Source organism: Porites lutea, chromosome 6 (genome assembly GCF_958299795.1).
Source record: "Porites lutea chromosome 6, jaPorLute2.1, whole genome shotgun sequence".
Lineage (NCBI taxonomy): Eukaryota > Metazoa > Cnidaria > Anthozoa > Scleractinia > Poritidae > Porites > Porites lutea.
This window is the reverse complement of record NC_133206.1, coordinates 18,580,881-18,607,974: the sequence shown is the minus strand read 5'-3', so window position 1 is coordinate 18,607,974 and position 27,094 is coordinate 18,580,881. Positions and strand designations below refer to the sequence as shown.

The 27,094-nt window shown below is 40.2% G+C and overlaps 3 protein-coding genes and 1 long non-coding RNA gene across 4 annotated transcripts; 3 read left to right on the top strand and 1 right to left on the bottom strand.

Moving 5' to 3' along the window:
* Nucleotides 1-2,623: 2,623 nt before the first annotated feature.
* On the bottom strand, nt 2,624-3,797 carry LOC140940484 (beta-1 adrenergic receptor-like). Its single transcript, XM_073389459.1, has one exon. The coding sequence runs from the start codon at nt 3,774-3,776 to the stop codon at nt 2,694-2,696; it is 1,083 nt and encodes a 360-aa protein (XP_073245560.1). The 5' UTR covers nt 3,777-3,797; the 3' UTR covers nt 2,624-2,693.
* A 3,575-nt stretch (nt 3,798-7,372) lies between these two features.
* Nucleotides 7,373-8,354, top strand: LOC140941977 (uncharacterized). The gene has a single exon (XM_073390975.1). It carries the CDS (start codon nt 7,404-7,406, stop codon nt 8,352-8,354), a length of 951 nt encoding a protein of 316 aa, XP_073247076.1. The 5' UTR covers nt 7,373-7,403.
* Nucleotides 8,355-16,343: 7,989 nt separating this feature from the next.
* Nucleotides 16,344-21,565, top strand: LOC140941976 (uncharacterized). The gene is made up of 3 exons (XM_073390974.1): nt 16,344-16,546; nt 18,327-18,419; nt 19,227-21,565. The coding sequence occupies exons 1-3, from the start codon at nt 16,507-16,509 to the stop codon at nt 21,320-21,322; spliced, it is 2,229 nt and encodes a 742-aa protein (XP_073247075.1). The 5' UTR covers nt 16,344-16,506; the 3' UTR covers nt 21,323-21,565.
* A 2,933-nt stretch (nt 21,566-24,498) lies between these two features.
* Nucleotides 24,499-26,074, top strand: LOC140942337 (uncharacterized). The gene is made up of 2 exons (XR_012166530.1): nt 24,499-24,751; nt 25,806-26,074. It is a non-coding gene; the product is annotated as an uncharacterized lncRNA (long non-coding RNA).
* Nucleotides 26,075-27,094: the final 1,020 nt, after the last annotated feature.

The following is a 27,094-nucleotide window of genomic DNA, read 5'->3' as shown; positions in this document are numbered from 1 at the left end:
GAAAAAATTCACTATGCCTAGTTGGTTTAACAATAATTAACTCAAAATGCCATAACCTCTGTTTCAAAGCGAGATAGGAGACCAATCTCAATTTATATGGGGTTCAAATAAGAGATAATACAGGATTTTATCAAGCCCATTCTGACAGTTTTCAGGTTTCTTTTTTAGAATTTATTTACACACGGTCCCAAGTGACCCAGCCAATCACTTTTAACTGCGATCAACCAAGACTAGTAGCCCATTCGCAATGTGTTCAAGGTTTGCTCAAAGCTAAGGCTTTCAGTCACTGTTTCATTGTGACTGCTGATTCTTAGCCAATATTTGGTTGATATACTAGGCTTTACAGAGGTTTGCAAATCGTGGGTGACTTGGTAAATAATGATAAGATCATGAAATTTCTGAAATAACGATGAGAAGCCCAGTCTCATTTATGTTTCTGTCCACCTTGAATTTTTTGAACTTACTCCCTGAGACCCTCTTAGGGGGTACATATGTCCCTGGTCTAAATTTCAAATATGGTTGTTTCTAGTTTTTAGGAGTAGGTCATGTCCCTGTTGGTATTTAACTCATCTTATTGTTGTTTGTTACTATGGCATCTTGTCTTATGTCCCTGTTTCAAGGCCATGTCGCTTCTTGGAATTATCCTAACAGGGCCTCTAAAAGGTCTCAAGTTTCCAAATGAGGTCTCGGCTTCTAAGCAAGCCTTGACTTTAACAAGTCACAATCTGTCCATTAAGGTGGCTCGACTGAATTTTTTGAGGGGGATAGCTCCCAAGTTTGAGCATTAACTACGTCGGCATGAGTAAAGATATGGAAAAAAGGCTACCACAACTGTATTATATAAAGATGAAAATTTCTTATGATCTGGGTTTTATTGCAATCGGAGTCGCCATGGCAACGTTATGACGCCATTACGTTTTTCATTTATCGTTGTGTTTCTCTGTACCAGGAGTTTTTTGAGGAAATCGCTTAAGGGAGTACGTACCTGCCATAACTGCCTCCATTATGGCAAAGTTTGAAGAAATTCTATGAGAGCGTTTTCGAAATATTCTGAAATGCAGATTTAAGAATCATAAAAACAGTGAAATAGCATGCTAGCCACACAATTCGCTAATATTTTAAGAAAATGATAAGCTTTGGAGACGCGGCTTCATCTCATAGTGGTTTGATTCCATTCAAAACTACATACCAAAAAAGAGGGGAATTGCTCAGGGCGATCGCGAGTAAGACGAATTTTATTAACTTGCATTCAGCTGCTTTTGATACAGTTTTTGGAGGTAATTTGGTCCATGCCTAAAAATTTCGCCTTTTTGCAAAAACCGCTCGATAAATTTTTTTATAAATTCGACAATCCCGAGATCAATCGGTAAGAAATATTCCCTGCAAGTTTCAGGAACATTGAAAACAGGGAGGGCTTTTAAATAGGGCCTCAAACATAGCCAATTTTTCCACCAGATTTTGTGTTTACAAGCGAGCGTCCTCATTATTCACTGGCATTGTTTTCAAGTTTCATATACACGTGCACATTTAGCAAAAAGATAGAATTTGCATCAAAAAGGACCCTCGGTTAAATCTCCGGGATATGCTAATTACCGGGTAAAGAGATTAGTGATACATTATATAACATCAGAGCAACTCTTTGTGAGAGTTTCTGTGATGTTATAACCTGAGTAAGATAACCAAGTATTGCATCCTACACGATGAGCCGTGACGTTCACCGTTTCGGCTCTCACTGCTATCTGTGACGACAAGCCAATTATTAGCATATTCGGGATATTTCTTCGGAAAGTAATCGAGAGTTCTTTATGAGGCAAATTTATATCTTTGGCTAGTTGTGCACGTGCATATGAAACTTGAAAACAATGCCAGTGAATAATGAGGACGCTCGCTTGTAAACACAAAATCTGGTGGAAAAATTGGTTATGTTTGAGGCCCTATTTAAAAGCCTTCCCTGTTTTCAATGTTCCTGAAACTTGCAGGGAATATTTCTTAACGATTGATCTCGGGATTGTCGAATTTATAAAAAAAATTATCGAGCGGTTTTTGCAAAAAGGCGAAATTTTTAGGCATGGACCAAATTACCTCCAAAAACTGTATCAAAAGCAGCTGAATGCAAGTTAATAAAATTCGTCTTACTCGCGATCGCCCTGAGCAATTCCCCTCTTTTTTTGTATGTAGTTTTGAATGGAATCAAACCACTATGAGATGAAGCCGCCTTTCCAAAGCTTATCATTTTCTTAAAATATTAGCGAACGTTGCGGCTAGCAAGCTATTTCACTGCTTTGATGGTTCTTAAAACTGCATTTCAGAATATTTCGAAAACGCTCTCATAGAATTTCTTGAAAATTTGCCATAATGGAGGCAATTATGGCAGGTACATACTCCCTTAAGCGATTTCCTCAAAAAACTCCTGGTGCAGAGAAACACAACGATAAATGAAAAACGAAATGGCGTCATTACGTTGCCATGGCGACTCCGATTGCAATAAAACCCAGATCATAAGAAATTTTCATCTTTATATAATACAGTTGTGGTAGCCTTTTTTCCATATCTTTACTCATGCCGACGTAGTTAATGCTCAAACTTGGGAGGTATCAACCCCAAAAAATCCAGTCGAGCCACCTTAAACATTCCAGTGATAACTCAGTCCCATTTCTACAAAAATTGCACCCAGTGCCCATCATCTGGTTAAGTTAATTAGAATGAACGGCAAAGTTCTTTGAGTGTTTTCTGTACATCATAGATGGATTCACTTTACTTGCTTCCCTAAGACGGTACTTTTTCATGTCCTTATTCTTTTGATAACAAGAATAGGGGCATAACATATCTGTGAACTCCTCTTTAAATTCCTTGCTCCAGTAACCCAAAAGAAGGGCAAATGAGGCTGGAAAACAATAGGTCATAATTTCTGTTAAACCATCTGCAACTTCATGGATTCCTTCAGTGTTGCTGTTGTCCAGAAGAAGGAAAATGCACCTTGGAATCCAAAAGATCACAAAACTCAAAGTTATTCGTACAACGATTTTCGACCAAGTTGACTCTTTGGCGACGGAGGGAAAATCAGCGTAATCCAAATTCTTCATTTGTCTTCCGTGGACATCGATGGTGTGAAGATGGCTCACTGCAGTTTTCATGACTTTCCACTGCAAGATTAGCATGAAGAATGTCGGGGTTAGGACTTCGATGGACACGAAAACGTAGACGTAAACCGTTGTGTACGTCGTGCCCAACTTGCAATCCAAGGATTTTGGAAAATCGTTGTCCAAGTTGGCAAACAGGAACGACACAAGAACTGCAGTGCTCCAGCAAAGCACTATGAAGCCGAAAGTGCGACAGTTGGTGAGAAATTTCTGATACCACTTGTACCTTGCGATCGAGAAATACCGATCCAAGCTCATGGCTGCCAACGTATAAACAGTAACTGTACAAAAGAGTACAAAGAAGCTTCCGTACGTTTCGCACAACCTTGGGTTTTCGAACCACGTACTCTTGTCCAAGAAACTCATTACACGAAGTGGCATTACTACCCCAGCCATAAGCAAATTCGCCAAAGAAAGACTTGCGATGTAGAAATGAGTCCGGAAGCGTAGGTTCTTGCTTTTGACAACAGCAGCGATGATCAACAGATTACCGAACGCGGTAAACAAAATCAAAATGGCGAACGCCATACCGTTTATCAAGTCTCCTACACGCCACAGTTCCTTCAAGCTTGCACGTGTAGCTGATTCCTCGGTGGATAACATCATGGAGGAAGCAGTTGTATCTAATGGGGCCATGAAAATTCGCAAAAATAGCAGTCTTTTAACCAAGCCTAATAGAAACGCGAAGCATCTGTTCTCTCAAAACACTTCCTTGATGGACGCCTCATAAAAGACTTGGAATGCACATCGCGCATTTCCATAGTTACTGGACGCTAAGTGGCTAGGAAAGAAGTAGGGTATTGTATCTTTTGTTTTGGGATTAAAAATTATTTAAGCCTTCTTTGGAATGTTAAGGTGGCTCGATACAGTTTTTCTGGGCCAATACCTCCCAAGTTTGAGTATAAACCACGTCGCCATAAACAAAGATTTGGAAATATTGCCACAGTTGTTTTAGGGCCCGTTGAGGGTTACCCTTATGCTAGGGTTACCCTTGCAAGCAGGTTAGGATACCTCTGGTATATACAAAAAAATTTAACAGGTAGGGTTTACTTTACCAGCTTTACTGACGTGTCTCGTCATGCGTGACATTCTTTGTAACGTCCAAGATTTGAAATAAAACTTGAAGTTCTCAATGGAAAATACGTTAAATTCACGAAAAAACGGGAAATATCATTGTATAAAGAAAATACTTCATACTGTTATTTTATACTAAATGTACTAGATTTACCGTTTGCGGTTTTTTGAGCAATTTTGAATGAGTTTGAGTTCGCCGTTGACTGTCCGATTTATATACATAGTTAGCGATATAGTGCTATAGGTGCGGCAAACGGTAAATCTAGTACATTTACTATCACATAACAATCGGCTACACAAACAGATGGTGTGGGCTCCCTATGGTTGTTTCCTTATCGGAAATTTCAGCTGTAAATTTGATCGTAGGATCACACAGCCTAGTGACGAAGCCTTCTTTGGAATCTTTTAACCTTGCCCCCCCATCGGACGAGAGAAAAATTGCAAGCTACTGAATTGAAGGCTGGCCTGCTGGCAAGCTCTTTCCTGCATGGAAGCTCAATGGAATACTGGGTGTTAAACTTTATTTGACCCTCCCCTAAGTATAGATTACAAAGAAGCTTCCTGACTAAAACAGACACTCAAATAAGAAATAATGGAGAAATTTTATCAAGCCTGGTCTACACCTTTGAGACGGGCACTAAATGTCCGTCTTCAGGGAGAGATGAAAAGATGTCCGTCTTATAAAATTGAAAGGAGAGGAAAGAAAGGCTGGAAGGCAACTCCAAGTTAGCCTGTGTACACCCCCCCCCCCCCCCTCACCTCAGGAAAAATCGGAGAAAAATCCAATTTCTCCTGAGGGGAGGGGGGTCTAAAAACCCATAAAAAATAACCATTTAAAAAACCCATTAAATAGCCATAAATAGACTCAGAAACCACACAGGAAACACGGGGGGGGGGGGGGTACTCCCTTATATAAGCTATGTAGGTAGCTGTCGCCCCATCGGGGAGCGTTTTTGAGCCGTTTTGGTCTGGAAACGGGTATACACTTTTCCCATGTTGGTCTGTAATCGGGTATGGTTTTTGAGGGAACTACGGGAGTGTATGAACGTATTTTTCGTTTCAATTCTAAATGAGAAAGAAAGAAAGAGAAATATGCGAATTCGAAATGGATTAGAAGAATTTTTTCCTTTGCGCTCTAATCTAAGTAATGACCATTTGAAGTGACGTGATCCGCAATAGCTGGTGGATGACAGTTACTAGTGATTGTCTTGAAGTGTTCAGGTTTTCGGTCATGCAACTGGGCTCCATTTGGTTTAGCCAATGTAGAAATCCTGACAGTCCCAACAACTAGCTTTATATACAACTTTGGACATTTGAGAACGGTTGAGAAAACGTCACTTCAAGTGGTCACAATTTGAAATGGGACCATTTTGACATTTTAGCAAGAGGAAAATCAGATACCCATTGTAAAATCAAGGAGACTCTCAGTGGCGGATCTAGACCTTCAGATAAGGGGGGGCAGGTCATCCAGACCCTGAGATAAGGGGGGGGGGCGGCCTCAAAAAGAAATTTTTTCGGCCCTTCGGGCCTCAATTTGGTCAACCCCTGGATCCGCCACTGACTCTTCTTATTAGGGATTTAAAACCAGCCCTAAATGAAAATATAAGCAGCAAAAAGCTTTACTTATACTAGTTTGCATAAATCCATGCAAATTTAATTTTCTCATCTGTCGCATTTATTTGATTTTTCCATCACGTTAATTAGTTACTTATCTTACTTTGTTATTTGATTGAAATTTAGTTACAACTTATGTTAACGGTCACTTATGAAGATGTATGTTGAAGCATACGAGACGTCAAGTTTGACATTATAACAGTCAGTTACACAATGCGATTGTTATTTCTGATGTTTGTAACTGCAGTTTGTGCGTTATTCCTTTTAAAACTGAGATGGCTTTTTTGGTCTGAAATAGGGTCAGGATTTGGAGAACCGAGGGGCACAGCTCCACCAAGAATTCCAAGGAGTACCCCCCGGACGAATTTGAAAGGACGGGTGGACGGGTGTCCTTTACCTAGTCCCTGTGCGGCGTTTTCCCAGTTTCTCTTAGTCAATTATAATAAGAAGAAGCAAAGCTGATTTTACAGTCGGAAATACATTCATTTTTTACCGATATTTCTAGCCTGAGAAAACAGCCGACATTTGGCGAAGCTACCACTGGTTCCCCCCGCCCCCCAAATGACGTCTGAGAAACGAGCGCAGAAATTCTATACTGATGACGCGTCATAACCCACATCTGGGTAGTGCTTCTGATTGGTCGTGTCGCCTGGAAAATTTGATTCAATCAATCAGAAGCACTGCCCAGGTCTGGGTAGTGACGCGTCATCAGTATGGAATTTCTGCGCTCGTTTCTCAGACGTCGTTTGGCGGGGAAACAAGTGGTAGCTTCGCCAAATGTCGGCTGTTTTCTAAGGCAAAAATATTTTGGCGTTCCTTCTTCAGGGTCTTACATACAACGCCTTAGCTTAACCTCATCATTGTATGTAAGACCCTGAAGGAAGGCCGCTCCTTCCTAAATATTGGTGAAAAATATATGTATTCCCGACTGTAAAATCAGGCTTCCTTCTTTTTGTTTAATACTTTCACGTATTGCTGATTAGATCCTTTATTAGGACCAAGTCCTTCTTTTTTGTAAGCTGGTCGACCTTTCTTCAAAAATTGAATTATAATGAGGCCTTGGAACTAGGTAGGTGTCCTAAGAGAACCTTGTTCCCAGGGTTCTCTCCTTTCCCCTGGCAATGAGGCTGACGCGCCTTCTTTTCAGCACCAATGACAAACTAAGAAGATGCAGCCAAATAACCACATGCAGCTTTTCTAAATTAGACTACGAATAGTCCCCCCATTTTTCCTCAGGGATAGTAGAGCGAGCAAAACGCGAGCGCCCGTGAAAATCAACCCACACGGGAAAAGGCGCCGCGTGTCGCGTGTCGCCTTCTCTCGCGTGGGTTGATTTTCACGCGCGCTCGCGTTTTGCTCGCTCTACTATCCCTGAGGAAAAATGGGGGACTACTCGTAGTCTATTCTAAATCGAACGAAGCGACCCGGCGAAGCGATCATTAAAAGCACTTTTGTTCTTGCCAATCAACCGTGGCTCTTCTATCTTTCAAGGGTAACAATTGAGCTCGTTGAAATCTCTAATGCTCTTAGTACCAGAAATACGCTTTTGTATCGTAATAGTAATTTAAGGCAACGATGGCACTGTTCAGCAACTTTCTTAGTCAGCCCAGTCTGGCAAAAATTAGCGAAGGCGAAGGCAACGGAAGCTCGGAAGATGACAAAGGAAGAATGAAGCATCGATTTTCTGAACCTTGGGAAGATAGCGATCTGATTCTTGTGGTAGAGGATGAGAAATTTCATGTTCATCGCCTCATAATGAGCATGAACTCTCCAGTGTTTAAGGCTATGTTCAAATCGCAGTTCAAAGAAGCAACCGCTAACGAGATTCTTTTGCCGGAGAAAAAAGCAAGTGAAATATTGGACCTCTTAAAGCGTGTTTACTCCAAGCAGTTTATTGAAGAGCCGGTGGAAATCATTGAAGAAAACGTGGAACATCTCCTAAAGCTAAGCGACGAGTACCAGATCAAACACATCTTTGATGCTTGCATCAATTTCGTTGAAACCCACCCGAAGACAAAACAAAATGTGATGAAACTTCGAAAGATGGCGACGAACTACAACCTTGACCGTGTCCGAGACGAGTGCGACAACTTGCTCAAGAATTTGAAGCTGACGACACTAAGTGAAATTGTTGATTTAAAGGGCCTTGATCAAGAAACCTTACAATATTTCCTGGAGCAAAGGATTAAGCGACTAGAAACTGTTTTGGATAAAGTATATCCTGAATTTATGGGAATGGTAGAGTGTTTGATTTGGCTGATGTATACGTCCGATAAAGTTCATCCCAGGTGGTGCGTGGAACATGTTACTGAGGGCTGTTTGAAGCACGATTTTCAAATTGATAGTGAAGAGATAAGACAGTGTTTTAATTGTAGGAATATGTTTCATTCAATGGAGAGTAAGACCAGACTTAACATGAGGAAGGGAGGATTTTATAATTACCATTATGGAAATTACCACAGTTACCATTTCGACTTCTTGCAGGATGCCATCGTTGAGCTCTCTAAATTAAAACATGAGGGTTAAACACTTCCTCCCTCACCCCACCCACCCCGATCATTAAAGAGGTAAAGTGTTGCCACGGAGATCGGTCTTCTTTGGTTTTAATTGACCTACAGCGGAAACATAAATGTAATCAAAATTCAAACTCTCAGTGGAAAACGACTTTTACTGATTTGCCTACATTTTTAATTAGCATGTGTTTGTGTTAAAAGGATGTGATGTATTTGAGAAAGAGGTGTGGACAGTATGGTGTCCTCATGTGCCTATAAGTGCTCTGATGAAGATGGCATCCTCACTAGGAATAATATGCCGAATTATTTAGGAGAACTTATCTTGGTTTTGATCACAAGCACTCTACTGAAACTGCGGTAGTTTACCTTTTTGCACTGATTATATTTTGGAACTTATGGATGGGCAAATGATTACAGGGGCTGTGTTTATTGACTTAAACAAATCTTTTGACTAGCAGGCGACCAGTCAGGGGAGGCAGTCTGAATTAGTTCAGGAACTATCTTACCACACGAAATCAAGGAGTGCAATTTGGAAATGACATGTCCTTAACCCGAGCCTTCCGTTTTGGCGTCCCCCAGGGTTCCATTTTTGGGCCTCTTCTTTTTGTTTCATACAGCAATGACCTAACCCAATGTTTAGAAAACTGTTCTATTAATATGAATGCCGATGATACTGTAATATATTTTAAAAATCTTTGCACCTCGGAGATAGCTAGAGCAGTGGAGAAAGATTTAAATCGAGTTGTACAATCGATGGAAAGTAGCAGGCTTTTCCTAAATCAGAGTAAAACAAAATCAGTGCTCTTTGGAAGTTGGCAGAACCTTGCCAAATCACCAAATTTTTGTATATAGTCACACGGAAAGACTTTAGAATTGGAAAGAGTACCTAAATTTAGCTATTTAGGTGTTGTTTTAGAAGAGAACCTTTCTTGGAAAGATCACGTCGAGTATGTAAGCAGCAAGTTCAGTAAGAGGCTAGGGCTTTTGTCTCGTATACAATCATTCCTCAGGCTGGAAGCGTCTAAAAAAAGATGTACACTTCACTCTTGCAGCCATTATTTGACTATACTGATGATGCATGGGGGAAAATCTCAGAAGGGTTTTGCAAAGAGCTACAGCGACTAAATAACCGCGCAGCTCGAATTATTTTAAGGAAAAACAGATCAAATTACACTTTCCGTGTGCTTAACTGGTTATATCTAGCTTCCAAAAGGAAAATGCACAGATATATTCTAGTTTTTAAGATCTTACTCAATATTTTACTAGGAAGCGGATTTGAATGATCAGGCAACTAGCAGAAGGAACGACCTGCACCCACCAAAGCTTAAACGTAACATGGGCAAAAGAACTTTTCAGTACGCAGGGACTATTTATTTCAATTCTTTACCCAACTGTGTTAAAAGTGCCACCTCCGTCAAACAGTTTTAAAGATATGGTGATTAAGTATTTTACCTTAACTTTTATGTTTTATCTCTTAGCGAACTTGACTTTGTTTGATTTTATAATTTGTAAACCAGAAATGTCTAACCTGAACAATAGAAATGAACTAACCTCAGGTTGCAGACATTCAAGGAAATTTCTACTAAAAACTGCCCTAATTTGATATGTTATATTTTTTGCAATTTTGACATGGCGCTTGTAAGCATCACTTAATTAGCGATATGACGTGCCACGCGCCACGCCTAGTATTTAGTGGTCTGTTTTAGTCTATATCTTTGATTGTAACTGTTACTTTTGGTAGCTGCCGGATGATTGCTTCGCAAGAAACATAAAACTCTGAGCAGTAATGAATGTTCAAGACTTAATCAAATTCCATCAGTCTACGTACTAGTTGATTTTAATCATGTATATCGATGTACATATCTTAGGAATTTTTAAATTGTATACATCGTTATTTCTCAGGGCTGCCATGTATGCCAGCCCCTTTGCTGAATGGGCTACCCTAGCTAAATAAAGTTACTTACAGTTACATAAGAGACAAATTTTTACTTGGTTTGGTGATAAATTTGTGTTTATAACATCAATGTTTACTATTTACGGATGATACATTCAATTTCAATTCACGCTCTTTACTGCTTTGTACTACTTTCATGACCCCTCAGGTAACGCTTCCTTATCTGAAAATGCTTCCCCACCCCAAAAAAATCCAATCAAGATTTTGAAACTGACCCCCAGCAAAATGGCCGGCTCCATATCACAGGCAATAAAGGACCAGACCCTAAAAAAGGCGCCTTTTCACTAGTTATTAGCGGACCCACTAGGAAAAAGAGGGCTTTGATAGCAAGAAATTAGTGTTTGGGTTTCAATTTAGAAATTTGTTTTTATACACGACCCTAAGCGACCCATCCCTCCTATTGAGACCTGGCAGTGGGCTCAAGGACTGATGAATGCTGCGGTTTTTCATTTAGTCTCATTTTCACTGTTCAAAGTCTGATTCTTAGCCAAAAAGTTAGTTGGTTCTCTGTAGAGGATTGCATTTTTTTAGTTGGGAAACTACGGACTTCGTCGCGAACATCTTCAACGAAATGAAAATCGTTATTTTGAGAGAGTTTAGACGTAATGACCTATTTTATACATTACCTCCTCTTGTTTTTACTAAGGAAGAGGATATGGATCTAGACTAGATTGTTCACAGTCCCCTATTTTTTCGTAAGATCGTGGAGATCGAAGACTTTGCGTTTGGTTACGGGCGGCCATCTTGTCCATCTTGATATCAAATGTACTGAGGAGGGAATCGGTAGATTTGCGTTACGGGCTCAAAGTCTTCTATCTCGACGGCCTTAAGCAAAAATAGGGCCTGAGACCAGGGCGGATGAAGCTTTTGCGCCCTTATAAGGCTAAGATTAAGCCGGCGAATTTTCAACCGGACGAAAATTCGTCCGGTGGCGTGTGAACGCAGCCTATAAAGGGACCTAAAGCCAGCCTACGCACACTAGGGTCCCATCCCCCAGTTTCTCCGCAGCTAATTAGTTCGCCTCAGTCTCGCTGAGTTTTTCGGCCCCTTGACAACCCAGAGGGACAACAAGCCGTCTGAACAATTGATAGCCAGTGCTAGTTCTTTCTGACAATGTTACACATGCTCCCACATGCTGTAGCAAGAAAGTCTTTTAGATTTCACACAGTTAATAATTCATAAGTTAAGTAGGAACTATAACACGTGTTGGAGTCTACTGGGTGTTCTTTACTTTTTTGTGTTCGGTCAGCTACACCGACAAGTGTTGACTGCTTTGAAATTAAAGATGAGGTTTAACAGAGCAATTAGAGTTCTTTTAGTTCTGTTTGGAACAGTAACATTGGTCCTGGCCAAAGAAGGTACGTATCGAATTAAAGCTACCTCGCGTCAGTCGTATTAGAGATAACCTGGGCACTGGCTGGTACCCGTTGGTCGTTTTACGGAGTTCTTCTTTTGTATCACGGGCCATTATACTGTTGTCCTTCAATTAATCTTTATACATTAGTTAAATTATTTCCATCTAATTCTAGTCAGATTGACGGTTTCTTATGGAATCAGACTTTTAACAAATCCTCTTCAACGTTGACAGAAGATCACTAAAGTGACATGCGCACGAGAATGTCTTAAGGCGAAACGTTTCGTTTTACTAAGGGACTGTCATGGCAGCCAGTCAAACCAGTTTGTTTATTATAGTTTTGCCACTTACGAGCTATGAAACGGAAAGTAAACGAAGAACAGTTACTCCTTAGATAACAAAATAACGGCTATATAATAAATTAAATACATATGTCTCTTTATAATTCAAACTATGACAAACTGACAGGTAAAGAGCTAAGATACGAGAATTAAAATGTCGTTTTGTAATGCTTAGTAAAAAGTGTTTTAATTGAAGGTTAGCGCTTTTGATTACTTCTCACCCCAGCTCCATGTTCAATTGACCTCGTCCAATGCACATTAAGTCAATCCTAGATGAAGTGTAAAAACTTAACAAGCGATTTCAGTGATTATGAAAACGAAAAACAGCGATAAATATTTTCGTCCGTGATTGCAGTTGTGCGACCTTACTCACCATTAGTCGCGTAAAGTGTCTACCGCTCCCTCGCCCCAACCCCCAACGTGAGATACTATCGTCCATTTCGAGGTTGGAGCGAGTGGACTAGTAACTGACACTTGACTCACCATAAGCCTCTCTCGTGGCCCAGTAGTTTCTAGACGCTGGGAGATCATGGACTAAACTCCCCTTGGGAGTGGTTCAAATAGGGAGCTTAAGGAACCATTGCGGCAACGGCAGCAAAAGCGTCACTTAAAAAGGGAGCTTGCGCTGTTGCAAACTTCATCGCTCCTGATTCCAATTCGTTCAACTGGTCAAATTTTGGGGAATTTTTCTGAAGTTAGCGTTGAATTCTAAAACATTGTATCTGAGTTCAAGAAAAGTACTTTCGTTGTCTTTTGTTCACGTCCTATTAAAACGTGGAATTAGGAAGTTTCACGTCGACTTAGTCGTGCAAGGCCAATAAACAAATGTACAAAGAAGGATGATACAAGAGCAAAGTTGTTGTCTTGCTATATAAATTAAAAGTATTGATTTTTGCCGTTCTTGTTGTCGTCGCCGTCATCGTTTCTTAACTCCTTCCGAATCAGTGTTTCTATAAGTTACCAGGAATACTTTCCATTGAGACATAGAAAACTGAAAAGTCTGGTTGGAAAATCAAATGGTTCGCACCTTTCCGTTTGGGAATCTTCAGAAAATATGGGCTGTGATTTGAGGCGATGCCAATTTTCTACTCTTTTTTTTAACAGTCCGTTCATCTGATTAGGATATACTTCGTAGCGGGTCGTTCTCCCACCATGTCCAAGTTTATATAGCTTTATGTTTATGCACAAGATTTCCACTCAGGTGGTTTGTGTAAATGTTAAGCACACCTAAGGGGTTCTCTTCTTTCCTTCACCTGTGGCGGAGTCCTGTACTGTGACGAGAGATACGGGAAGAAGTGAGACCTTGGAAATGAGTTGTTTGTGAACCAAAATATCGGGGCAAATACAGCTTACCACTTGATTTTTGTGTATGTTTTTTCTCTCAGTCGTCTTGCAATAACGATCAGTTACTGTTTTTCTTTTTTAGTATTTAAAAACATATCTTGCCCAGGAAACTTTCCCGTGTGAGCAGGGCGCGAAAGTTATTTAGCGCGAGTCTGAATACTACTGGTTAAACCTTACTTTTGTTTTTTTTTCTCTTGCTCCCTTGCTCCGTAAAGGAGCGCTTGCTTGAAAGGTTGCAAACAAAGACAGTTTTTTAAATACCATTTTAGTCCCCTAGTCGTGTGTATGGGCCTGTATTGAGGGATACTCTGCCCCTGTTTCTTTTTTTCATTTTTTTACCTTTTCTGTTTCAGAGAAAAAGTCGAAACCACGTGACAGCAATCGCTCACTGATCACCGAACTTATGCACGCCGAGGCTTCAGGCTCGGGGACTGGGTCAGAGTCAGCGTCTACTGCAGCCGCGGTACTACTAGAAAAGGTCCCGAAATTTAAATCAAAAGTTGAGGAAATTAAATGGAAGTTAAACAAGGCTCGAAAGAAGCTGAAAATTGCCAAACAGTACGTTGCACTGGCGGATAAGGTTGCTACGTTAAGAAAGAAAGGAAAAGGTGGAAATAAGACGGTTAAGGATGTTATTCGCAAAGCGGAAATCGCCTTAGTACATGCTGGTGAACACATGGGACTTGATTACGTGCACTTCAAGAAATAGAAGCACTTACGATTCTTCGTAGAACTAACAATCCTAAGAAACCTTGGTGTCTTGGAGCAACTTCTATGTTTCTTAAAGATATCAAACACTAATTCTCAAACGTTTTATTAAAGATACATTCTGATTGACCGAGACTAGTTTATTAGGTTTGTCAAGGTTTTTTAAATTTGTAGCGGAGCTTCACGCGCGCGCAGAGCGCGCGAGCGTAGACCCATACCTAAGAAAATGTGGTAATCTACCCATCCGAGAAATTTTGGTAATCACGTGACCGTACGCCCGTCCGTCCACACCACAGGCATACCAATATAAAATAACTCCATCAACAGGTATGGCAACCAAAAGCAACTCGAGGTTATTTTGGCGGGAAATCGCATAGCCACGAAGCCACCTACGTCTTGTGGAGCGGCGACAACTAAAGAGTCAATTAAGACGAAAACGAAAAGCGGAAATTGTTTCTGCATCCGTGTTGTCTAAAGTATTAAGCTTAGATTAATTTTCATGTCCACAAATTTGGAATATAGAAAAAGAGAAAGACAGGGGAAAAGAGAAAGTAGGTGATAGGCCAACGAAGCTCAACGAGAAAAAGAGCAACAGAGAGCAAGAGCGAGAGATAAAAAACAAAGGAGACATTTTTTGTTGGAAGAACAACGTGAAAATTTTGTAGCGGCGGTGAGAAAATGAGAAATGCTAGCGGCCACCAAGGTCAAAATGAGCGGCAGTGAAAACAAAGGTGAACAAGAACACGTACGACAATTCCTCCATAAACGTGTAACTAGGAAATTTCTGGAAGTTTCACTTTGCAGTCGTGCAAAACAAGGGCAATGCAAAGAAATGTACCAAAAAAGTGTGCTGCACGTGCAAACTTGCTTTTTTACTAATTAGAGCTATTGTTGTTTTTTCACCGTTTTCGTTGCCTTCGCCGCTTAGCATTACACGATTTTATGTATTGTTTGAGCAAACTATAAATATTATCGACATCTTCGCTTTTAGCCCTGGCTAAATCTATACATTAGTGTTAACTGATGCGCATGCAACAGGGATTTAAATGCTTGTTTACCTCTTGCTCACATTAGGGTCACGTAAAGTAAATTGCATTACCCTGTGAACGGCTTCATTGTTGAAAAATAGGATAAAGTGAAAGTCACCAGATTCCCCCTTTACTCCACTTGCTCGGGCCTAACATTTTCGTGTTTGTTTTAAATTTTGCTCTTAGTGTTGAAATTTTTATTTTTATTTGTATTTCTCATGGGTTCAATAGCTAACAATTCGAGCTTAAGCCCTTAATCAGAGAGAAAAAGCTACCCTCCGTCGAAATGACTCTGATTCATTCAAAACGTCAGCTATTAAACCTCTTTAGGGTCTGAAATTTCAAGCCCTTAATCAGAGAAAAAGCTACCCTCCGTCGAAATGACTCTGATTCATTCAAAACGTCAGCTATTAAACCTCTTTAAGGTCTGAAATTTCATTTTATGATTTCAGTCGATAAAACTAAAGTGCGTTTGGCGTTTGAATCTCTTGGCCAGCAGGCGTAGTCTGCACCATAATGAGACGGAACTAAACTTCTGGTTAAGTTACTAACAGGGGTTAGATTACGTCAGCGACACAGGCTGGCCAGGCGCTGGATCAAAAGTAACTATTTCCGTGAAAAACTTTGGATGCCGTACTTACAAACTCTTTAGGGACTTTACGTAAATCGCTACGGCGACCTCTACTTCGGAGGTCTTGGATACAGAGTCCTGGGGAGAGTAATTCCAAGAGACACCACCTTAGCCCGCCGAATTTCAACTTGAAACAAGCGGCACCCGAACAGTGACTACAGGGTTTCTCCTTCGTTTGCTTTCGCTCTTAGTAAAACGCATGGAAGACGTCGCTCCTGGAAAACCAGAAGCGTCAAACACTTCCTTGATAAAATGAAAAACAATTTATGACCTAAAACCAGTGATTGTTAAAAACAGGAAAAAGTCGAATTGTATGCTCACGTAGTAGCGACTACGCCACACGACATTTGTTAACGTAGTAGGTTTTGGCGCTACGGCGAAAGGTCAATTCCATGCATGCGCACTGGGTCATTTTTACCTCCGGTCGCCGTAGTAGAAGTCGCCGTAGAGATTTGCTTAAAGTCCCTATTATCGTGAACAAATTATATCTTACAATCCCAAGTTAGAACACAAGACTCCAGTAAAACATCACAATCCACGATAGGCAAATGAACACACAACTCTAGGGTGTGTCACTAAGCACTTTTAATAACATCATGAATAAGTAATCACACTCAACAGGTACTCTAACTGCACTGGAGAGGAAAGAATTTTCCACCGGAAATTTGGTGTGAAAGCTCCACCTTCAACAATAAGAACCCCTTGCGGAGTTGGAAGTCTTTTTGATTAGCGAATCGCCAGGTCGTCATGGGGTTGTGAGTTCTGCCGGTTTTGGAAAGAAGTAGAAAATTCCACAAGTAAAATCATGGATAGAAAGGCCCAGAACAGACAAGGTGGTTTCAGAGGTAAGCTTGTGCACCAAGTTTATACGTTATTGCTGTTTCATTTCGGAATTGAGGAATTATAAATATTTCTGAGCAACATACCCGCCTCTGTAGCTTGCATATTCCAGGTACTGAGTGCGGCTCTGTATGCTAGTTTGTTGGCTTTGATTGTTTTAAAATCTGTCAGTCTCTCACCGATAAGCCTTGGTTTTATTTTTCCGTTTGTATTATTTTCAATAACAAGCCAGCTCTTGTTTCATAAGAGGCCTTTACAGAGTTTGATTAAGCTTTAACTCATGTCCTTGAAAAGATCTTGCGCATGTAACATAGCTGAGTTAAATAACAAAGTCTTCCCAATAGTAAAAGTAAATATTTGTCGATCCTTCCAATGGAAAATTCTTCTGAATCAACGGAAAAGTTACTTCAATATTTCTTTGATTTATTCTAATTTTTAGTAGAAAAATGTTCTGATCGTTGTTTTATAATAGAAGGGCTCCGGAACAAATACTGGTCCACAAACAAAATTTTTCTTCTGACGTAGTCGGCACTTTTGCTATTTTTTACGATGTCAAAAATGCGAATCTTAGGCCGTCAGACACACAATAAATAAATTCAGTGGATTTTGAACGATCAGTAGCCTTCAAGGGAATAACATTTTTAGTGGATGCAAATATCATTGTTTGCTTTCACGTCCAGAACTTAACTGAGACCAGAACTTGGCTCAAGGAGTGTTAGAAATAAAAGGTGGCCTTTAATGTTATTAATAATAGGGTGTATAGCGTGCGTAGCGAGCGTTTCTGTGCGGTTTAGGAGCAAAGAACGAGGAACAAGAGTCAAGGACCGCGCGAAAAATGGCTCCCGTCTCATATCTCGCACGGTCAAAACCGAAAATCTCATTCCCCTTTTTTTTTGCTCCGAAACTAAACGGAAACGCTTGCTACGCAGGCTTTAGGGTGTATTGTCTGCCCGCCTAACCGCCTAGGCCTGATGAAAGTGTTGGGCCACACTGCATACTGTTCAAGTCGATTAACGCAAGCAAATTGAAAATGTTCGCTTATTACAGGCATCAGGGGCACCCAACGATGGTTTCCTCCCAAATACATTGAGAACACTTTTCAAGCTATCCAGGGTCCTTTTAGATCTCTAGAAATGCAATCCAAGCGGCGCTATAAAATTTGTATCTTTTTGGTCATCCTAGGAGAACTTCAGTCTTTTCGAAATTACACTAAGGGCTTCAGTGTTACTTTCCCGAAAATTTTGGATGCAATTTAACGTATGACGAAAGTGGGAATTTCTCTGATTGCTCTCTCTATCACAGTTTTAAATCCGAAAATTTTACGTTTCCGTTTTCCTAAGAAAAATACTCTGACGTGAAGAGTGCAATGAGAAACATCAAACTTAAGAAAATCGTAGGGAATTTATTAGATAAGTTTCTAAATTTGTACATGAAGGCAACGGTCATCTAGAAATTTTTAGCCTTCCTCAAGTAATAGAAAATTCTAGCCAACATCTGTTTCTCTGAACAGATATTTTACAGAAAACAGTCTTCGGGTGCCCCTGTCGCATGAGCCCTTTAACAGTATTACGCGCGCATTCCCAAATTTCAGAAGCTTGTTCTTATTTCAATCCTTGTTTCAAAGTTCCTTAAGGGAGTATTTAATCAACTTTTTCATCCTCGCGCCTTTAGTGCTCTGATCTGGCGCAAGCTACGCATGCAATAAAGACCTGCCACGAATAATATTGCAGGATCAACTTTAAAAATAACGTGCATTGACTTCTGTTTAATTTAATTCCTTTCTAGAATGCCAGATCATGGAGTCAAGCTATAGTTCACGCTCACGATTTTCCCTCTTATTCTTATTCTTCATTGGAGCTTTTTTACAGTTAACAAATGGTAAGCATCGAAATATTTAACTGGGTTAAAGGCGAGGGTTGGGACACACGGTACGGACGATGTCCCCTAATCACCCATTTTATTTTTTGCGTTGCTTATGACCTGGTCAGAAGCATATAATCCCAGTTATAAGCTTCTTCCTGGTAAACAGAGTAGAACCTAGAAATGGCTGATGGAATCCAACATGAAATCCCTAGTAACCACCAATTTTCTTTCATTTCAAAAGTTTTGCTGAGAAGCTCTGTTTCCAGCCGTTTGTCGTTTCGTTTACGTTTCTGCCGTCTCAGCCGTTTGCTGGTGGGAGTCTGGTTTGCATTCGACGATGGCATATCAAGTGGGGCGGAGGGCGAGAGAGCGGTGGGGTGGGCCTTAACTTCATTTTTCAGTGAAACTGAGGTCCGCAGAGACTAGAAAAAGTGTTTTTTGAGAGGGGACTTCCGGATCCGTCTTAATTCGGTGTCTGGATTAGTAGTCCCACAATTGTCTGTAGTGCTTCCTTATCTCGACCTGGTGATGTGGTAATCGAGCCTACTGCTACGAAGGCTACAGCAGTTAATGCGTCACAGATAAGGCAATACTTTTGTTTTGATGATGTGCTCTTATAAAAAAAATGAGAGAAATCGTTTATTCTCGTAGCAGACTCTCTTGGGTCGCTGAAAATCGAGCCAAACGTAGCACACAGTAATTTCGTCAGCTTCCAAAACACGCGAGGAGTGGCAACTGTTTTCTCTCTCGCGCGCTTCTCCCCCGCTTGAACACTTTCGAACAATTTATCTGTTTTTCTTTTTTTTGCTAACTTCTGTGCAGCTAAAGCAGGTCCAAGACTAGAGGACGTTATAGAGGAGGCAGAAAGGGAATCCAAAATAATCGCCAACGAGATAAATCGATGGCTCCTAACGGAATCCGGAAGTTTGTTAAAAGGAGACGAGGAGGTACACATTCGCTCTCACCGATCTATAGATGAGGACGACGAAGACAAACAAAGCGATACAAATTTTTTATCAAAAGCCAGCCAACTGATCGTCAAAAGAGATTTTGAGAATAACGCAAAGAAGTATCACAAGAAAGAGAGCGGGGTTCCTGCTAGAAAGAACAAGATCAAAAAAGCGAGGAGTGATCCTGTGGCCAAAGGTCATCATCAAAACGCGAGAAAAAGGGATTCATTTCGTGTGATAAAGAAACAAGGACTAGTAAAACATCACACAAAGAAAGGAGGAGGAAAAGATAAAGCAGATGATAAAGGTAAATTAGCGATGGACGAGTTAAGTAAAGCACGCCTCGTGAAAGCGCTCATTGAGGGAGATTCTGAACCAAAGAAAGATGCGGGTGTTTCTGAGCAAACTTATAAAGAACTCGCCGAGTTTATTGCAAGCAGTGATCAATACACAATTGAAACAGGTAGCAAAAAATCGCTCATCCCAAGACCTGTGTCAAAAGCGCATGCGAAAGGCACACATATTAAACTAACAAAGAAACACAAGAGGGTACTGGACATACTATCCAAGTTAGCACCAAACGTTCTTCGAAAATATTTCCACCAAAAAGGCTTGGACAAATATTGGAAAGTCATGGAAAACATCAAGAAAATCCATGTTGCTAAAAGGAATAACCAAAAGAAGAAATTCGTGGATAACTCCAAGGATATTAAAGCTGTTAAGCAGGGTAGTGAGGAGGAAATAAAGGAAAATAAACACGCAAAAGGTAGTAAAATCGTCTCACCAAAGAAGCAGAAATTGTCTTCAGAGCTTAAGCATCCAGAGAATGATGCTTTATTGAAGATGCAAACAAAATCACAAGAAAAGTCTTCAAAAATAGAGTATTCTAAACAAAAAAAAGCTAACGATAAGGCAATAAGGAAATTACACAAGCACGAAGTTCTTCGAAACTCTTCTCAGGAGGCTGTGGTTGTTAAATCTACAGAAGAAAAGCGCGCGAAGAAATCAAAGAAAGAAGTGGCTATTGCAATTGATCACGAGAAGAAACAACAGCACCAAACTGTAGTGGAACCAAGTCATCAAAGAGAAATTTCACAACCTCAAAAAGATGAGAAAAAGAATCTGTTTAAGGTGATAAACAGTAAACATATTAATTCTTTAGAGAAGAAAAATGAGAAGCTCGGCTCTGAAAAGAGCTTAGACTCATCAGCAGAGTCGGGGTCTCATGTTCAAAATGCCGTCGCAAATAGTGTTAATGAAAAGCTGAAAGCTCCTCGATTTAAAGATGTGCCCAAACAAGAAAGACAGAAGAAAGTTTCAGGACCTGTAATTGAAAAAACCGCACATGCAAAGAAAACCAATGGTGATGCTAAAGATTTGGGTTCATCAGCCAATCGAGCCAAAATGTCCACGAGCAAAAACGTTCCGAAAAGGCTGGAGAAGCCAAATCAAGTTTTCGTGAAAAAAGTCTCAAGTACTCATCAAATAAAAACCCGCCAACAAGAGAAAGCTCTTCAGTTCCAAGTTAAGCCAGGGGCTATGAATACAACAAGAAAATTGACCAACAAAAATATTTCAGATACTTATAAAGAAACCGCCAAAACACCTTCGAAAACGGAGCATCACGTGATCAAAGCGACGCATGCTCGCCAGCTCGAGTCAAAACACAATGAAAGTTTGGAGGTCAAGGAGGAACACCCCGCTTCAGGCAAGATTAATTATTTGAAAGAGAAGATCAGGAAAACGAACAACTTAAAATTTAAAGTGGCCCAAGCGCTCCTCGCTCACTGCGAGACGCAAAATAGACTGCGAAAAGTATTTGATGATGTGAATTCGTCTTTGAAAAAGGCAGCAGTACTTGCTCAAGCTATTGGTAAAAAGTTCGGGATTCAACAGAATGACATCGACAAAATTACTTCTTATCACACCGAAGGCGCTGTCGAGCAGTTCCTAAATAAGCTATTCTAGCTTTCATTCTAACTTGAAAGTAGGCAGAGATAATCGACATGTTCGAAATGTATTTATCGAGAGCACTGAATGATAATCGGTTGCTAACTGGTTCTAACTCCTATATTCAATATTTACCCTTCCATGAGAGTCTCAATTTGGGTTAGCCGTATAAAAGCGACAAATTTATTTGTTAGGCAGGTAAAATGGAAATTTTTAGTCGCAAATAGTGAAAAAGTTTCTTGCCACAATGCCAATATCGCTTTTTAGGATTTGACTCAGAGCTCTTGTCTCATGGCTTATGAACTGTATTTCTGTCATTTTTCCCATCCCGAAAAGGTCCTTGGAGGTCTAAGCCGATCAAAACTGAAAAAAAATTCAAAACAATAGATTTTTCTTCTTTAGATGTCTGTGAATGGAGAGAAATTAACTGTTAGCTTTAAAAATCCAAAATATCAACCCTTAACTATAAATGCCGCCCATAGAGACCTGCTTCCTTAGCCAAAACTATTCAATGAAATTTAGGCACTAAATGACGATGAAAAACTCCTACTAAACGAGTTCAAGGTCCAGCTACGCCCCTCTGTAACAGACCCAGTGGAATCTAGATGGAAAGAAACCAATCTAGTACCCATGATAAAGACTAAAAGGATATTTGGTTCACTTGTTTAGTTCCGTTTGCAAGCTTTACTGCAGTATATTTCGTATCAATCGTAGTCCCTACCACACGATTCAACCGCATATTTCTTAACACTGATTGGTGGGAAAGGGGCCTTAAACCAATTTGGAGAGTGGTTTAAAAAAGATATGGTATCGGTCAGCGGATTTACTGGTTTCGTGCGGACGGAAGGCCGATTCGTATATTAAAAAAGGTGCTTTCAAAAATATTCGGATTCGGGGCCTTAGAACAATGCTATCAATAAATCCCTGCATTAATTTATGTTCTTGTGCATCAGGCCCCAGTTGTTCGAAAGGTGGATAGCGCTATCCGGTGGATAAATTACTATCCACTGGATAGCGCAATAGACCTCTTTAGGTTGTATGGGGGTCCCAGGGGAACTTGACCCTTCACGAATTATGCGCACACACGCACGTGAATAAGACGAAATTTGAAAGAAACAGTTCCCTAGAGTATTATCACATGACTTGTATTGGGAAAACAAAAACATACAAGCTCAAGGTAAAGTTCGCAACACTTATCCTCTGGATAGCGACTTATCCAGTGGATAGCGCTATCCAGCTTTTGAACAACTGGGGCCAGATTTATATAGATACCTTGTCCAGGCGCGGATCCACATCCATTCGGTTTCCACTGTTTTACAGAAATCGATCAGATTTTTCATAATAGATATATATTTTTAATAAATAAAAAACTTTCCAAGTTCCAAGGCTTCATCCGGGGAGAATGGAACTAGCCAAAATCCTGTATGAATGACTCAGAATCCCAGGAAAGGGAACTTTGGGAAGTTAAAATTCAAACCGGATTTCCAGGGGGAGCATGTCCCCGGACTCCCTTAGAAGCGTGCACCTTCGGAGTTTGTTTAGGAAATCGGTCAGTATTTATCCTAGATCCGCGCCTGTAGTCGTTTTCACATGGTTTGATATAGAAAAGAATGTACTTTTTAATTGCGAGTTTAAGCAACAACGTTTTTGAGCGACGCACGTCAACCGGAAGTGGTTTTTTTCACACTTGAGCAGTGATTATGAACAAATTTTTAGGCAAATCGTCTCTATAAGAGTTAAGACACTTATCAATACAAATTTGGTGGTGTCAAGGCATATAAAAAGAGAAAAAAGCTCAATTCCGGTTGACGTGAGTCGCTCAAAAACGTTCCTGCTTAAGCTCCCTGATTATTTACTCACAATATCATATAACTACAATTATAGCCAGCCATCGTTATCAAGAGGTGGACAATAGTCTATTCTAATAAGTCCATGATCTCAACGGTTAATCAAATGTTCAGTATAAAAGTTAAGGACACTGTAATATCTCATCCTAAAATAAATAAAGAGGAGAAAAATATATGAATCGTCTTTTTAGAGCGTAGATATTTCCCGGATGAATTGTGATCATCAGAAAATTGAACATCATCATCATCATCATCATCATCATCATCATCATCATCATCATCATCATCATCATCATCATCATCATATCATCATCATCATCATCATCATCATCATCATCATCATCATCATCATTAGCTGACCGAAGAGCAGTTGACTGTAAGGCGTCTCCAGCTGGCTCTTTCTTGGGCAGTGCGCAAGATGTGATCCTCTGAGAAATGCTTATTGGGGTCGATCTATTCCTGGACTTGGCTGGAAAAGGACTTATGCAGTCTCCTTGAGGGTCTTCTCCCGTGGAGGAGGAGGGACTCATACAACGCGTAGATATTAGCGGGTGCGGCCTGCAAGTAAGCCCTCCATTTGGGGGAGTCCGAGAAGACACGCAACAGTGTTCTCTCACGGCTCCCGTCGTTCACCATAATTGGAGAGCTCTCCATGCGAAAATGTGACCAAGGAACTTGAGCTGACGTGAGATGACCGTCGATAGCAGAAAATTAAAGACCTCAACTGCTCTTTAAACTCTTCTCTACTTAATATCAAATGGCAGAGCAAAGTGACTAATGAAGTCCCGAAAGAAGTGAACTTGGCAATCATGTTCACGCTGCTCAAAAAGAAACGAATGCGCTGGCTCGATCATTTTGTCAGAATGAATGATAACCAAATTCGAAAGGAGCAACTTTATGGTGCCGAGCGGTCTCAGGGAACCCTCCCTACAGGTAGACATTAGCTTCGCTACACCGTAGCATGAAGAATGTTTGTAGAAGAGACCACGAAGCCTTGGAAACATCCCTGCTTCTGATCGCCCACAAGCTGTGAATCAAGTGCCGGTCAAGAAGTTTGTTGTGACGTTGGCCGAGAAGGCAGAACAGAAGAGACAACAAAAGAAAGAGGGAGAGCACTTCAAAAAGACGCCGAGTTTTATCTGCAAGCACTAAAGAGGAGGGTTTGATATTGAAGAGAAAATCAAAGAAATAAAGAGTAAAAACGTCCTTCAGTTGTGAGAATAGTGCGTTGCTTAGAGACTCGCTAAACTCTGAATTGCACATCGATAAGTTGCAAGCTGTCTGCTCTTGGTCAAATATTCATTTCTGTCTACGTCATATTACATTTGAATAGGTAAATAAGTATCTTATTGCCTGACATGTTTACAGTACTCAAATCCAAACAACGTAAACTTAGAAGGTTTGATATAGAACAACATAACCTTGATCATCAGTAAAATTGATCAAGACCAAGAAGATTTTTTGTCTGCAATGAGCCTCAGCGTACTTCTTGCCACAACAAGCAACACGTGATTGACCTGTTAGGTCCTGCGTCTCTTCCGAACTGCAATGTTGCTCCTTTTAATCTTGATGGAGCTTTCGGTGGAACCAGAAATACAAGGTAAAATTTTGAAAATGTATTGAATTTCTCATACATCAATTATCGTGAAGTATTCCGCTTTATCTTTGTTGTTTTACTTATAGACCTTGTTTTCGTTTCTTATATTTTTTGAAATAATATCTGTCAAACAAACTATGGCTGTAACCTGTAGCGACCTGCTAAATATGATATGCACCAGTTCAGCTGGCCTTGTTGGGGAAAATATGATAATATAAGTTTCGACAGTTTATTGTCATACATCTTAGGGAAAATGGCTTACGGCGTAACCATCCCGTGGTGCCTTTAGACAAGGCAAGGTGGCTGGTAAGATGCTAGAAGTGCAAATTAACTGAGTTGAACGAAATCAGCCTCCAGCCAAGAGGAATATAGTTTATCTCTTGATGGAGAAAAACGTTTTAAAATGACTGAGAAAGAAAAATATATAACCGAAAAGTAATATAGTTAAAAAGTTGAAAGACTGCTGAATATATTTTCTCCGTCTTCGCCCTTAATCGCATCTGCAGCATCTGAGAAGATATTAGGGACCTAGCTTTTAGACTGGACTTGGAGTACGAGAGTAAGTATATTGAGAAAAATCGAGTCACTTAGGGGCATTCCGAGGTATACCACTCGAAAGCATCACAGAACTACTCTCTGTGGTGTACGATGTTGGATATGACATTCGCCAGTTTAGAAACGAGAAGAGAACTGGAGACGAAAGGCATCCCGCAATTGTTTCTGGGATCGCTTCTGGGGACTCGATGGTCAGCTACTGTCCTTAGTAACAGTCCCGGAAGTCTTTGAGAAAGTTAACTCGACCCAGATTTCCTCTTGTTTCTTAAGTGGCCAATAGGTAAGACTTGTACGTACGGTTGCTAAGCGACTGTATACTGATCATTTTAAGCAGTGTTTATAATAGGCAATCCTTGGACAGCAAAGTAACATCGCAGTAAAGTATATTAAACATAACAGTTTTAGATGAACTGTTATCCGTACGTAATTCAAGACGCCCGAAGGAAAAACCTGAAACAAGGTTAGATAAAGAGTGAATTTAAACAACTCCTTTCCTTTTTAGCAACAGCACATCAAAGGAAAGAAAGAGACATCCTGGAGTTTTTCATGAAGGCTGGGGAAAATGCAATAAAGGCCATTTCAGGTCTGATTCCAGGAGGAAAACCTAAATCTCAAATGGCCACGCAACCAAAAGGACCTAAAATACCGCTGAACACAATCAATGAAGACTCAATCAAACCTGTTATACCGTATAAACGAGATGGAATAGTGAAATTGAGGAATAATAATTTAAAGAAAGAAACAATCACTTAATTCAAACCAGTGCCGAAAGAGAAAGAGAAAAGGATTCAACCTTGATGCAATAACTGAAGATAGAAATACCTCGAAACAAGGAAAAAACTTTAATAAAATTTACTTAATAAAATCAAGAGATCATAATATTACGGCTCTTGATGAAATATAAAAACGTCCACTGTCACAAAGGACCACAAGTAATTGCATGTACAGCACAACGTTTTTGCAGGAGACGGAAAGATAAATATAATTTTCGTTACTGTGAACTTAAAAAAGTACCTGGACACATGTACCTTCCGGAAACATAAAGAAAAAAAAAAAAAAGAGATGGAATGAAAAGTGAACAAATAAAAACTGAGTATTTTTTTAAAAGATTATTTAGGCGTTATTTTTCGTCTGCGCTTGTGGCATACATCTTTCTCATTTACTTACCAAGGTCAACATTTAATATTTGCGTCATTTATCACCACAAAGAATGTGTTGGACATCGACGATCCTTGGTCTTTTCCTAGCAGTGTGCAGCATACTTACCTCGTACCCAGATCTCCCACGGTCCGCATAAGACAGAGTGAGATCTGGGTAAGAGGTAAATGTGAAGTTAGCACATTAACCCGTTCAGGCACTCAAATAGTGGTTGGCGGCGCAAAGAGAAGTGAGGAAGGGCGAGAGAACTCCCCCCCCCAAATTTTCCGTTTTTTTTCTCTGTACTCTCCATTTTCGGCCACTCCCCAATATTCAAACTTCTGGAACAGGCTACTTAACAATTTCTACTTGAGTGCGCCTTCGATATGAGTGGCTATAATCGTCTCATATCCAACAAACGCTTGTGAAATAATTGTTTTGTTAACAACGCCGACAAAATATCGAGAATTCTTCCCAACTTTATTTGAAAAAACAACCGATTTTCAGCTTATTTTTAAATTGAGTAGACGCGTACAGTTACCACGTTTGAAGACCATGGTACAGAGGCTCATATACCATGATGGCTAAAGCCAATCAGGGCTCTAGAATTGCATTATCCAATGATTCAGTTTTTAATAATAGTACTCAGCCTAA